Source organism: Ambystoma mexicanum, chromosome 9 (assembly GCF_040938575.1).
Source record: "Ambystoma mexicanum isolate Mex_15411 chromosome 9, UKY_AmexF1_1, whole genome shotgun sequence".
Taxonomy (NCBI): Eukaryota; Metazoa; Chordata; class Amphibia; order Caudata; family Ambystomatidae; genus Ambystoma; species Ambystoma mexicanum.
The window spans coordinates 491,084,654-491,096,786 of record NC_090931.1 but is presented as its reverse complement, the minus strand read 5'-3'; the positions used below and the strand labels follow the sequence as shown (position 1 = coordinate 491,096,786).

The following is a 12,133-nucleotide window of genomic DNA, read 5'->3' as shown; positions in this document are numbered from 1 at the left end:
TATAGTGTGTTCCACTTCAGAAATAAACTATTAAATGTGGGCAAATTTATGCTGACGTTCTTAGGACAAGTGGCTCTGCGGGGCATTCTATAGAGCCAGAGGTTTTCCTTCATGGGGTGAGTTTCTATTAACATGGTTACCTGGCTTAGTGGGGAAGACTGTGAGTATTCTGACAAATTATTATTTAGACCACAGATACCTATGGATGGAGAGGGAGGGACAGACAATCCCTCTAGAAATAGAAGCAACCATAGTACAAAGGGAAATGGCAGTGTTTGAAAGAACGGATGATTAGGGTAGACCACGGAGAACAGTGATAGCTCTCGAAGAGGGTTCTAGGTTGAGTAACAATACTGATGACGACATGTTTAGAGAAGATCAAACAGATGATGAAGTAGTGTTTTATATGAGCATCACATACTGGATAAAAATAAAGAGAGAAATTCCACAGCGCATGGTAATAATGTAGCAGCACCCAGTATATTTTCAGGAAGACTTGGAGAAGGTGCAAGTGTCCTGTGGACCATGGGCCCATAAAATGTGGGTCTATTGAAAGGAATAGGGGAACAAAATAAAAGTACACACATGTAAGGGAATATAATATGAAAAATATGAGGGTTTATGTTGTGATTAGACTAATTAATGTACGATAATAATAAACAGTTAAAATTAAAAGCGCCAAAGTAAAAAGTTCAAAACCAAAAGATTGACTTCAATTCAACGGTTGAAAAAAACAAATAAGTAAATGAATGAATGAATGAATGGATTTCAAAGCAGCAAAAAACACAAGTTGATAGAAGGTGCAAATAAAGGAACAAAGAATAACAATATGAGACAAGAGGATGATGGAGGAAGGGGTGGATAAGATATCCAGATTTTCAAACAATGAGCACAATGGATGGTGCTTATTTAAATTAATCAATGTAATATATTTGATAAGGATAAAATGTAATTAATGAAATGCCAAGAAGGTATGGATGGCCAAGATTGATCTAACAATATGAGAGAACTTTTAGTAGAACTGCACAAAAGAACATAAAAGAGTAAGTAACAAGAACATTGTTTATATTTATATGAAGATGTTGATTTATGTTTTACAGATGACAAATATTGCCATTTTTGGAGAACGGGAAGAATGTCTATATGGCCTTAGTGGAGTATAGCAAAATAATGGGAAGAAACATTATATTATGACAAAAGTAAGTACTAGTGGACAAGTAGAGAATGAAAAGGTAAGTACAAGTTGACACAGTAAGTGTGTGAACAAACCTTAGTGATCATTATTAGGAGTAAGAAGACCCAATTGAGTACAGAAAAAAGGTAGTAAGGGATACAGTCCTTTTGAATAGGTAGCAATTTCCCAAGAAAGGTGCAAACAAGTGTGAGCACAGAATAGCATATACATGCGAGTATGGGCATATCTAATGACGAGAATGAAGAAGACTTTTGGATTGAAGGTGGAGTAACCCTGTCGTAATTCTAGTGATAAGGAAATGCCAAAAAATGTACATTTGGCAAACTGCATGAAGCTTTAAAGATAGGCAAAACAATGGGCCTCGTTACGAGTCCGGCAGTAGCCGTGCCGGAAAAACTGGCAGGCTGCCGCCAGACCAGTAATGCCATTCCGCCTCCGTGATTGCCAGAATCACCGGGGCATTACAACCCTGGTGACCCAGTAATTCTGGAGGCGGAATTCTGCCAATCCCCATTCCCATGGAGACCCATAGGACTCCACAAGGATGGGGACCATGGAAACACGGGTTCCGTCTATGACGGAGCTGGTGTTTCCATGTCCGCATGCAGGCTGGTGGTGTTATTTCCGCACGGTCAGACCTGGCGGGAGTGACACCTCCCGCTTTCATGACTTGGAATCAGCCGGTCCGGAAACAACAGTGGCAGCGGATTTACCGCCACCATTGTTTCCGGACCGGCTGACTTGTAATGAGGCCCAATGTATTCCTATATGCCACACTTGCATGCATTTAATAGATCCCTGCTGGTTTCCAAATAACATGGGTAGATAAGATTAGTGCAGGAAGGGCAATGGAATATGTTAATTATGTCACAACAGAATAAATAAAAGCAAAGAAAGAGGAGACTGTGGTCCCACGCCATCAGGAGGACGACTTCAAAAGTACAGAGAAAATGTTCAGCATAGGATAAGAGATTTAAAAAAAAAAACAGGCCTGTCACTAAACTTATGAGAATTCGAAAGAAATTAAAAGTGCACCAACATCTGTTTTTCAGAAAAACAATCCTGGATTTTATCGGGCTGAAAATACCAAAAGATTACCTCAGCAACATTATGATGAAAGAAAAAACAAAGGCCTATTTTTAAGAAGTAACTGATCGATTTGCCAGCTTAAACATGACTTTGCTTCTATTTAGGTTTCTACAGGGAGCAAGAACCCACACCAGCGTCTTCTTCTTCAGCTACGGATGCACCAAGAAGAAAGGGAGTGATGGAGGACCACATCCATTTTTTTTAAAAATGCTTTGAATCTATTATGTTGTTTGTTTTGTCTTTTATTATTTTGATTATAAAGGAGACTGTATAACTCTATGGTGTGAAGAATGACAACCACAGAGAAAATATTTCCTTTGTCATTTAATAAGTACACTATATAATTTTTAGAAAAAAGCCCATGAAAAAATAGGACAATGCCAGGAAAAGGCATATATGCTTTATGGTCTCATGGCATAGCCACATTCAGGTATCAACCAATATGTATGAAGTATAAATGACACCAAGACATGCAAAAAGGGGATAAAAAAAGCTGTCATTTTATTATGCTAGAAAAAGAGAGAATTCAGTAGCAATTGTTTTTAGGAGGTAGGAGTGTTTAAAGGAAGGACATGGTTATTCTAAGTCTTGGGTTTGAGGAGGCTGTACTGACAATAGAAATTCACTTATTTTTCAAGAAAATCATTCCGTTTTTATATTACAGGTGGACGGGAGGTACCTGCACACCAGGTGATTGACGGCAACTGATCCTGCGAGCAGGGAGAAAATACCATCATGAAAAGGGGTTTTGAGGGACCCACACAGATGCTCAGTTGCAACCACCCTTGAAAACATTTTTCCCATAAGACTCCACCATCCTTGTGTTACCCAGAAACAATCAAATGCCCCCCTGATTATCCTATGTGAATAAACAAGATTGAAAGTTTGAGTCCTCTCTGGTCACAAAAAAACAGTGAATTCAAAAAGGCTGCACTATGAATTAATGGGCCCTTGAACTTGCTGCAAAGTAGCCCAATGGACAAATAGAACAAACATAAATACTAAAAACAAGAAAGTGCTTGGACACAGAATAAGGAAAATAAGAATCGGGTGGAGGATGTGCCGTTGGAAGAAGAGAATGAAATTAAATGTCCATGAGGAAAGGGCAGGAAGCAAGGAAGTGTTGTGGGGTGGGAGAAAGGAAAAAGTGTACATGAACAATGAAATGTTGCACGTGGAAGAAACAGTAGAAAATGGGCTGATGGGTTCCCTCAAGGAATGATCCCTCCCGATTCTCGTGGTGGCTGAAATCACTTGTTGTGCATGTTGTTTTTATGTTTAATTGGGTAACAAGGGGTGGGATACCGACAGGAGCAAACAAAGTTATTGTTTGGGGATAAATACATATAAAGATTTAAAGAGGGTGAAACATATGCCATGATTTTTTGACAGAAAAGAGATACATATATATATATATATATATATATATATATATATATATATTAGATTAGGAGACTACAATATGGTTGAAGACACTGTTGATTCTTTAGGAGTATCTTTTATGATACCTCCCATGTTGAGAGCATTACGTTGAGGGGGTGATTGAGTTAGGGATAAATAGTTACTGGAGGTAGGGGAGGTTGGACACTTGGTGTAGTGGTTTTATATTAAAAAGTGGTTGAATATTCACCAGAGTGGGGTTTGTATAGGGGTGCCGAGCCCTCCCCCCTCAACTGAGTACAGATAACATGATAGGCATATCAATGGTTCCATTATTACAGAAATCAGGATTATAGTGCCTTTATCTTAAGGTGAATAGTGCACATGGCGCAGCGCATATTTGGCTTAAAACAACTGAGGAAGTGAAGGGTACTTTAAATATCAGACATATATCATGAGTATATAGAAATATGTTATGAATTAGGGATACAAAGTAAGAAGTTCTTAAATAATGAATGGCTCCTTGAAGTATTAAATACAGTAGGCAGACTGAGAGATATTTCAAAATGGATACCTCAAGCACAAAATGGTATCCACTTCTAAAGCCAGGTGCAGAACTTTGACTCATACTGATAAAGCAACATAAACTGACACAAGAAATGGTCTTTGGCAGCATCTCTCTGTGAGGTTATTGAGTCTGGGGGTTAATCTTGGAACTTGGCAGGAAAAGCAGACAAGATTGATGATGGAGTCAGATAAAGGCAAGAGAAACTACCAATTTGAACAGACTAGCTGCATTACTTGGCACCATATGATTGAGCTTATTTGTTTCTCCACAGTATAAGGGCTAACTAAACGTGACAAGACCTCGAGAAGCAGAAAATGGATTGACAGTGATGTGATAAAATAGTTTTTGGCAAAAGTTGAAGAATTTTGTAATTGTGCTCAGCTGGGTCTAAAATAGCTTATCAGTGTATGCATCAGTCAGTAAGTGTTAATGCCAAGTATGACTAATATGGGCTTGGTCTGCATCAGATAAATCATCCAATCGTAGTGAAGGGAGGGTTTTTCTCCGGTTAAAGGGACCTATTAGATACATTCTGAAACAAAGAAGTAATTTGCTTGAGGGTGTTGCATCATCCAAATAAGCCTATGTAAGTAAGTTGAAGGAAAATGTGCTGTGTGCTTTTCCAGAAGTGTCTTGTTACCTCATCTAATAAAGGCTGCTGTGAAAATCACCTGTGTGCCTGTTCTTTTGCTCCTGTCTTTGCGTCAAGATGAATTCACAGATGCCAGAAAACTTGATGAGAATAAGACCCCTATTCACAATGCATATATTTTCGCTGTGCAGTCTGTAGGTTGCCACCGTGAGAGACAAAGTCAGGATATTATAAAACGTTGAGAAAATGACATCAAAAGTGAGCAAGTGGAGTGTGCGTGTGGTGAGAGGGAGGTAAGACACAGTGGGAGCAGATCCGTAATGCCAGAGGAGAACAAAAGCAAAGCCAGTGAAAAGTAAGTGCTAGGTATGGAACGCAAGGGAAAGTTAATGGCGATCCACAGCGAATGGTAAGAAGACCAATTGGGGAATTCAAATACAATGTTAACCCCATTTATAGGTCCACAATAGGCAAAAAGAAGCAGAAGAGGCAGGAGTAAGCCAATAAGAGTACAAACCATGTGGTTAACAGCATTCAAGATAGCAGGGGAAGGTGCCTGCAGACAACCAGGAAAATAAAGAAAAGCTAATTTGGAAGAATGAAGTAAGCACAGTAAAACCCATAACAACAGTATGAAGTGGTGGACGAATATAAGCAAATGCTAACAACATTAAAGTGGAGGAAAGAGGGTGGATGAAGAGAGGGTGTCTAAACAGAACTCATTGCACACGTGATTAGACATGAACATATGGTATGTAAAGGGTTTATAAAGAACAAACTCATCTTGGAAGCACTGTATATTGAGGGTACGTGCAGAGGAATGCAGGTAGGGTGCACGGGTAGCAGAGGTAGCTGGAATGGACAGGTGGAGTAATGAAAGTAGGGTTGAATCAAGAGTTACTAAGTAAAAGAGTTATGTTATGTTATTGTGATTTGCATCGCACACCACTGCCATTTTCATGGTCTCCAAGAGCTCAGTGGCTGATGGAGTAGGAAACTGAGAACTGCTGAACAGTAGTGGCTGAAAATAAAGAAGCACAGTTTGTGGGTGGAGATTGGGGGAGATGCGATGTACGAGAGCTTTTGTGTTGGTGACTGCTAGTACACTTTACAGTCGCTAGGATAAGGGTAAACATCCATAGCACTCAAAGGGACTCAGAGGGAGAGCCATTAAATTGAGGCAGAAGGAAAAAGGAAAAACCTACAGCGAGGCAAAATGCGTACTTGGGTAAAATACCATAGGTGAGCTTGTCCTGGTGTTGAAAGTGAAGGAAAAAAATATGTTTTCTATGTGAGGTATTTCTTCAATAGTAGGGCCCTGGCTACTTTCCTGAAGGTGAGGAGAAAATGGTCAGTAGCAGTTCAAGAAAAAAGTGTACCTGATTTCAGAATTAGCATATGTTTCCAAGTGACATCACGTTACTGTTGAAGGATTTACTGGCTGCTGAGATCCAGATTGAGATGGAAGTTTACATAATTTATGTGATGAACGGTTATCGTTAGACTGGAATGGCAGGTTAGAAATGTAATGATTGCTCAGACCTTTGTTGATGTGACATTTTCTTGCTATCATTGTGTAGGTGGGATGTTTCCTGGTTACGTTATTAAACGCAACACGTTTGTATATGAACATCAATTGCACATTTTAAGCACAATAATCAGTGACTATAGATGCGTGTGTGCGCACTAAGGCAGGGCTATATCACCAGGTGGACTAACAATCCCTCTGGTTTATTCATAGGGAGGTGGACGAAGCCATCATTGTATGGTAGTATTGAAAGCAGTTAGAAATTCCAGGCATCTTTGTATTCGTTGGCATTCTTTGGGATTGTTTCTTTGTCTATTAGTGCTTTCTAATTTACTTTGAATGTCTGTTTCTTTTAGAAGAAGTGGTGGAAGGGAAAAGTGCCATTCTCGTTGGAATGAGCCAGTGGAACTCCAATGACCTAGTGGAGCAAATTGAATCCATTGGAAAATTAGAAGACAGTCAAGGTAATGTCCCTGCTAAGACATTGTGTTGCAGAAATATCAGTGAAATCACCAAACATCTACAAGATCAACTTAAATCATTTGTGATTGATACACTGTGCATATTATTACTTTAAAGTAACATTTAGGTAATGCAAATGCTGTCCAATTTACCTGGGAGGCGAGTGGTATTACAGGTACTATTAGATCTCTCAGCGTTTGATGTACGGAATCCTTGGTCATACTGTTTAGTTATACATGCCAGTGGAACAATTCAACTGAGTTTATTTTAAAATGTTCATTTAAATATTTAGACTATGGTTAGTTGTCTCTCATGGTGTGATTTATTTTATAGTGCAACTCACAATAATGTGTCTACTCTCTCTTGAAATGGATGTGCTGTGGTATTCATTTTGCAACAGCATTTTTTGATTGCTTGAGCATACTATAGATTCAGAGAAGCGTGGCTACCATTCTTTTGAGTTTTGTGGTGGTGTTTTCCCGAGGGCTTTTCTCTTGGTTATCAATGTATGGGAGTCCAAACAGGTTTGTTTACAGTTTTGCTGGGGTAAAGCAAAGCCCAAATATAGATTCTAGGGTGTTGTTATGTATGCAATGGAAAAAGAGGTTCACAGGAGAAGGCTCTGCTAAATGGTACAACAAAGGCCTTTATCTGAATACTGTGTGCTTTAAGATACCAATGATGGGTGTTATGGTAAAGGCCATCGAGAATTCAATACATGTAGTTTTGGGCCAGCTATGGTAGATATTTAAGAGGTCAAGGTAAACTGAGTTGTGCTATCATAGCTAAAAGTACAAACAGTTCATGAACACTGAAACACTTTCTGGAAAGCTGAGGAAGAACATTCAGGGCAAGATTCTCAAAACGACTCTAAATAAAATTGTACAGAAGATGGGCTTTCTATTTGAATGGGTTATGCTGGGTGACCGAGTGAATGAGCACATTAATGTTGTGTGGTGGTGTGTGTTATTGCCAGGCTCTGCCACTGATTGGGGGAAGGAGATTGACGGCAAAATCAAAGATGACCAGTAAAAAATTATGCTGTGGCAGCATAACATTTTACTTTTCATCTTTGACAAGGCAAGCATGATACGTCTTAGTACGTGGCTAGACTGGCATTTTTGTGCAGGCAGTCGAGGCATTTTTTACTGTGACATGACATTTTTTACTGCCCATCTTGTGATAAAGCAAGCATTATAAGTGTTACTATGTGGCTAGACTGGCATTTTGTGCAGTCAGTTTAGCATTGTTTAATGTGGCATGACATTTTTACTGGGAATCTTTGATAAAGCTCCCATGATAAGGGTTTTTACATGGCTAGACTGGCATTGTGGTACAGCCAGTCTAACCATTTATTTGGCACAGCATTTTCTACTGGGCATCTCTAATAAAAACAAGCATGGTAAGTGTTTTTATGTGGCTATAGTGGCTTTTGGTGCAGTCAATCTAGTTATTTGTATGGCATGGCATGTTTCTGGGCATCTATGAAAAATCAAGCAGGATATGTGATATTATGTGGCTTGCCTGGAGTTTTGGTGCAGCCAGTCTGGCAATTTCTTACTGCGGCATGGCATTTTATTTTGACTAGGAATCTTTGATAAACGTAAGCATGATAAGTGTTATTACTTGACTAGACTGGCATGTTGGTGCAGCCAGTTTGCCTATTTATTTGGCATAGCATTTTTTACTCAGGATCTATGATAAATCAAGCTTGATGTTTTATTATGTGGTAGAATGGCATTCTGGTGCAGGCGGTCTGGCCATATCTTACTGTGGCATGCCATTTTATTTATTGGGAATCTTTGATAAATTAAACGTGATAAGTGTTATTTCCATGGCTAGACTGGCATAGTTTACCTATTTTTTTGACATGCCATTTTTTACTCAGGATCTATGATAAATGAAGCATGTGTTATTCTGTGTCTAGACTGGCATGTTGGTGCAGCCAGGTGGGAATTATTTTAATATGTGGCATGGCAGTTTTAATGGCAATGCAAACTGGAGTATGTTCTTACGTGGGGCGTTGCCATATATTGGCAGAACCAGCATTGACATGTTTTCTTATAGTATCATTGCTGGAATTATGTGCAAAACAAGCACAAGTGTGTTCTAATATGACAATATTCGCAAATATTGGTATAGCAAGCATGACAATGTTTTTATACTTGTATGTGTTGTGGGCAAAGACATCATGAAAATGCATTGGAAAATTCTCCTGTGCACTTTTGGTGACTTGCAACTATTGGATATATTTTTTTGGTTAGCCCACGAAACCTATTGGAAACAGTGTGACTTTTTACCCAATATTTAACTTAAAGTGTGCTGTAAATTGCATCCATTTAACCCATTATTAAAAATATTTTATCGGGACAAAACCCCTCCCCCACACTTCCCAAAGTCCATCCAATTAAAACATTCACAGTCGCCACTGTTCAATTCCGATTGTACATTGATTCAATCTTAATACGGCTTTCAAAACAACAGAACAGCTATACAAATAAATGAAGGTTGCACAAACTCAAACAACAATTGTTTCATTTGGAGAGATCGTGCTCTCAGACGTAACTCAGCGCATGTGTTGAGGGTTTCGCACCCGAATTTGCCAAAACCTCGCATTTAACACTAGCTTCGCCCTTTCTTCCAAATACCTCAGCAGCAGGTGAAAGCCTCATGAGAGCTCCACAGAATAACTGCGTTACTAATACATGAATGCCCATATTAATCACAACACCTTGTTAAACAGATGATAGTAGAACGTGCCAATGGGCAGATCCTATACACTGTGTGCATGCTAATATGTTTTTCTAAAGGCCAGCAACTGACATATATGTGTATCCAAGGCGTGAGATGTCACTTCATGATTGGAGAAACGTTGAGCCTTATGCAGTTCAGAGTTTCATCGATATCACCAGTTTACCCGACCTGCACTCAGATCGCATCCATGGATGCCATCCTGCCTCTCCTCTAATGGCATGCTTTCTAAGAGGCACCTATCTCTCCTCTCTAAGTACTCTCTCCACATTTCTGGGCTGGCACAACAGCTCATCTCATCTCACTCCTCGTGCATTGTAATATAGTTTGCTCTAGCCTATGCACTAACTGATATTAGTCCCCTGGGGAGTGATTCGGCACTTCCCGACTGAAGAAACGTTGTTCTTTATCTCTTGATGCAGCTCATAGTTTCGTCCATTTTACCACGGTCAGCACTCGCCATAGCTGCTATGATCCTTGTGCTGCACTGCCTCCATGCTTTCACATAGTCGCTCGCCTCTTGTCTCTCGGTATTGGCTTTTGAATTTCCAAGCTTGCCCAAGGGCTCATCTCTTCTCACTCACATTGCTGGCTGTCTGGCTCACACGGGAGATGCTCTGTGCAGACCTGCTTCTCCTGCTGGTCCAACAGCACCTCACCACTGTAGTACCTCGTGTTTGCAGCACCACTGGCTGCCTGTCCTCACAGGGCCATCTCAAGCACTTTTGGGGCCCTGGCGCCGGACATCCACCAAACCAAAGGAATTAAGTGATCAAGAATATCTGCCTCCCCCACCCCAACAGCCCCCCCCTGCAATCACAACCCATAGGTTGATATGCTGCCTCACAGCATTAAAAATAAGGATTTTGACTCCATTTAAATCCCCTTACCATCTTCATTCTTGCTCTAATCAGACTGATAAACAAGTACCATTTGAAGGCCAACATTATCAGTCTACGAAGAGGTTACTTCTGTTCTAGCATAGATCTGGAGACATTTTATCAATAGAATCCAGGGAGGTATCCAGCCTGTAGTATTAATGCAGGACTGTATGACATGTAACCCATTATAGACAGAGAATAAAGATTACCCCTGCTAACTGCGCAGGGAGTATTAATTCTATTAAAGACTAGGAGGCGAGCATTATGCTTCAACTTCTTTAATTTACTACTCTTCACAGCAGTTTCAACAAACTCAAAACTATACAAAACTCTGAAAAACAGTCTGAACAGACTTTTTCTTCCTTGAACTACAATCCCCATAGTCTCTGTAGTCCATCCTACTCCAGCTCAGCTATGACCATATCCTGTCCCTGAGCTCCTCCTCTCTTTTACTCGCTCTGAAAGTCCCAGAGAAAACTCCACACTTAGTCCTGCAACTGGCAATGACTTGAACCTTTCCAAACGAATGTCGCACTCCTTGAACTCAGGCAACGACTTCTACTCGTCTATCCCTTCAATTATTCTTCTGCTCCTCTCCTAGAGATAATAGAAAAAGCAGAAAATCAGGGAGGTGTCCATGTATTGCCGTCACTCACATATTATTATCACATATAAACATTCAATAATATGCACAATACATTTCTCGGGTGGGAATTTAATGCTCGCCTCCTAGTCTTTAATAGAATTAATACTCCCTGCGCAGTTAGCAGGGGTAATCTTTATTCTATGGCAAGACTGGAGGCGAGCATTATGCTTGTTCAAAGCTGTCCCAATACTGCACTCGCCATACTCTCTGTTGGTTTAAAATAAAATTCTCTAAATGTGCGATCATTCGCCCAGTCTGCTGCTGCCATAATATCTTGCAAGGGAACCCCTGTCCTATATGCTTTGGACGCCATAGCCCCTCTCACTGAATGTGCACCGAATTGTTGCAAATCGATCCCTGCTGCAAGCATTACTTCTCTGACCCATCTCGCTATAGTAGCTGTCTTTACTGCCTGAAAGGGCTTCCTACGCGCTATTAGCAACTGACTTGTACTACTCGCTCTATCTTCTGCCGTCCTGGCCTCGTATTCCTTGATGCAGCTAGCTACGCACCATTTGACATTATTGGGAAAATAGGGATAGTGCACTGCGGATGTACTTGATTTCGTCCTCTGCACTACTACGAAGGTCACTCCTTCTGGACCGAACCTCCTCCTATTGATTTCTAAGGCCCTGACATCCGACACTCTCTTGCAGGATATGAGACATAACAGCATAGCCAATTTGCCTGATAACTGCTTGAGAGACAAAAATCTATTCACCGGCCAACTCTCTAATAAATCCAAAACTCTCGTGACGTCCCATAACACCGTATATCTGGGAACCGGTGGCGCTTTAAATTTAGCTCCTCGAATGAGCCTACAGACTGCTGGGTGTTCACCCGCTGGTGCCCCTTCAATCGGCATATGACCAGCGGAAATCGCTGATCTGTACACTCCAATAGTGCGGAAAGCTTTCCCATCTTGCAGCAGGTTCGCCAAAAAATTCAGGATGACCACTATAGGAGCAGAAATGGGATGAAAACCTCTCCCTCTGCACCAACTCGTCCATTTGGCCCAAGCCGCGTCGTAGCTCCTCCGAG

General features: G+C 40.6%; 1 protein-coding gene across 12 annotated transcripts in view; it reads left to right on the top strand.

The window, feature by feature from the left end:
- The window catches only part of PITPNM3 (PITPNM family member 3), a 6,156,742-nt gene that overhangs the window by 1,091,778 nt on the left and 5,052,831 nt on the right, over positions 1–12,133 (top strand). For 9 of the 12 annotated variants that reach the window (XM_069615040.1, XM_069615036.1, XM_069615037.1 and 6 more), the window contains one exon: positions 6,709–6,816. In XM_069615040.1, the coding sequence (XP_069471141.1) occupies positions 6,709–6,816 (108 nt within the window). Of the gene's footprint in view, positions 1–6,707; positions 6,817–12,133 lie in introns of those variants that run through there. The other 3 variants (XM_069615047.1, XM_069615046.1, XM_069615048.1) reach the window with 3 other exon arrangements.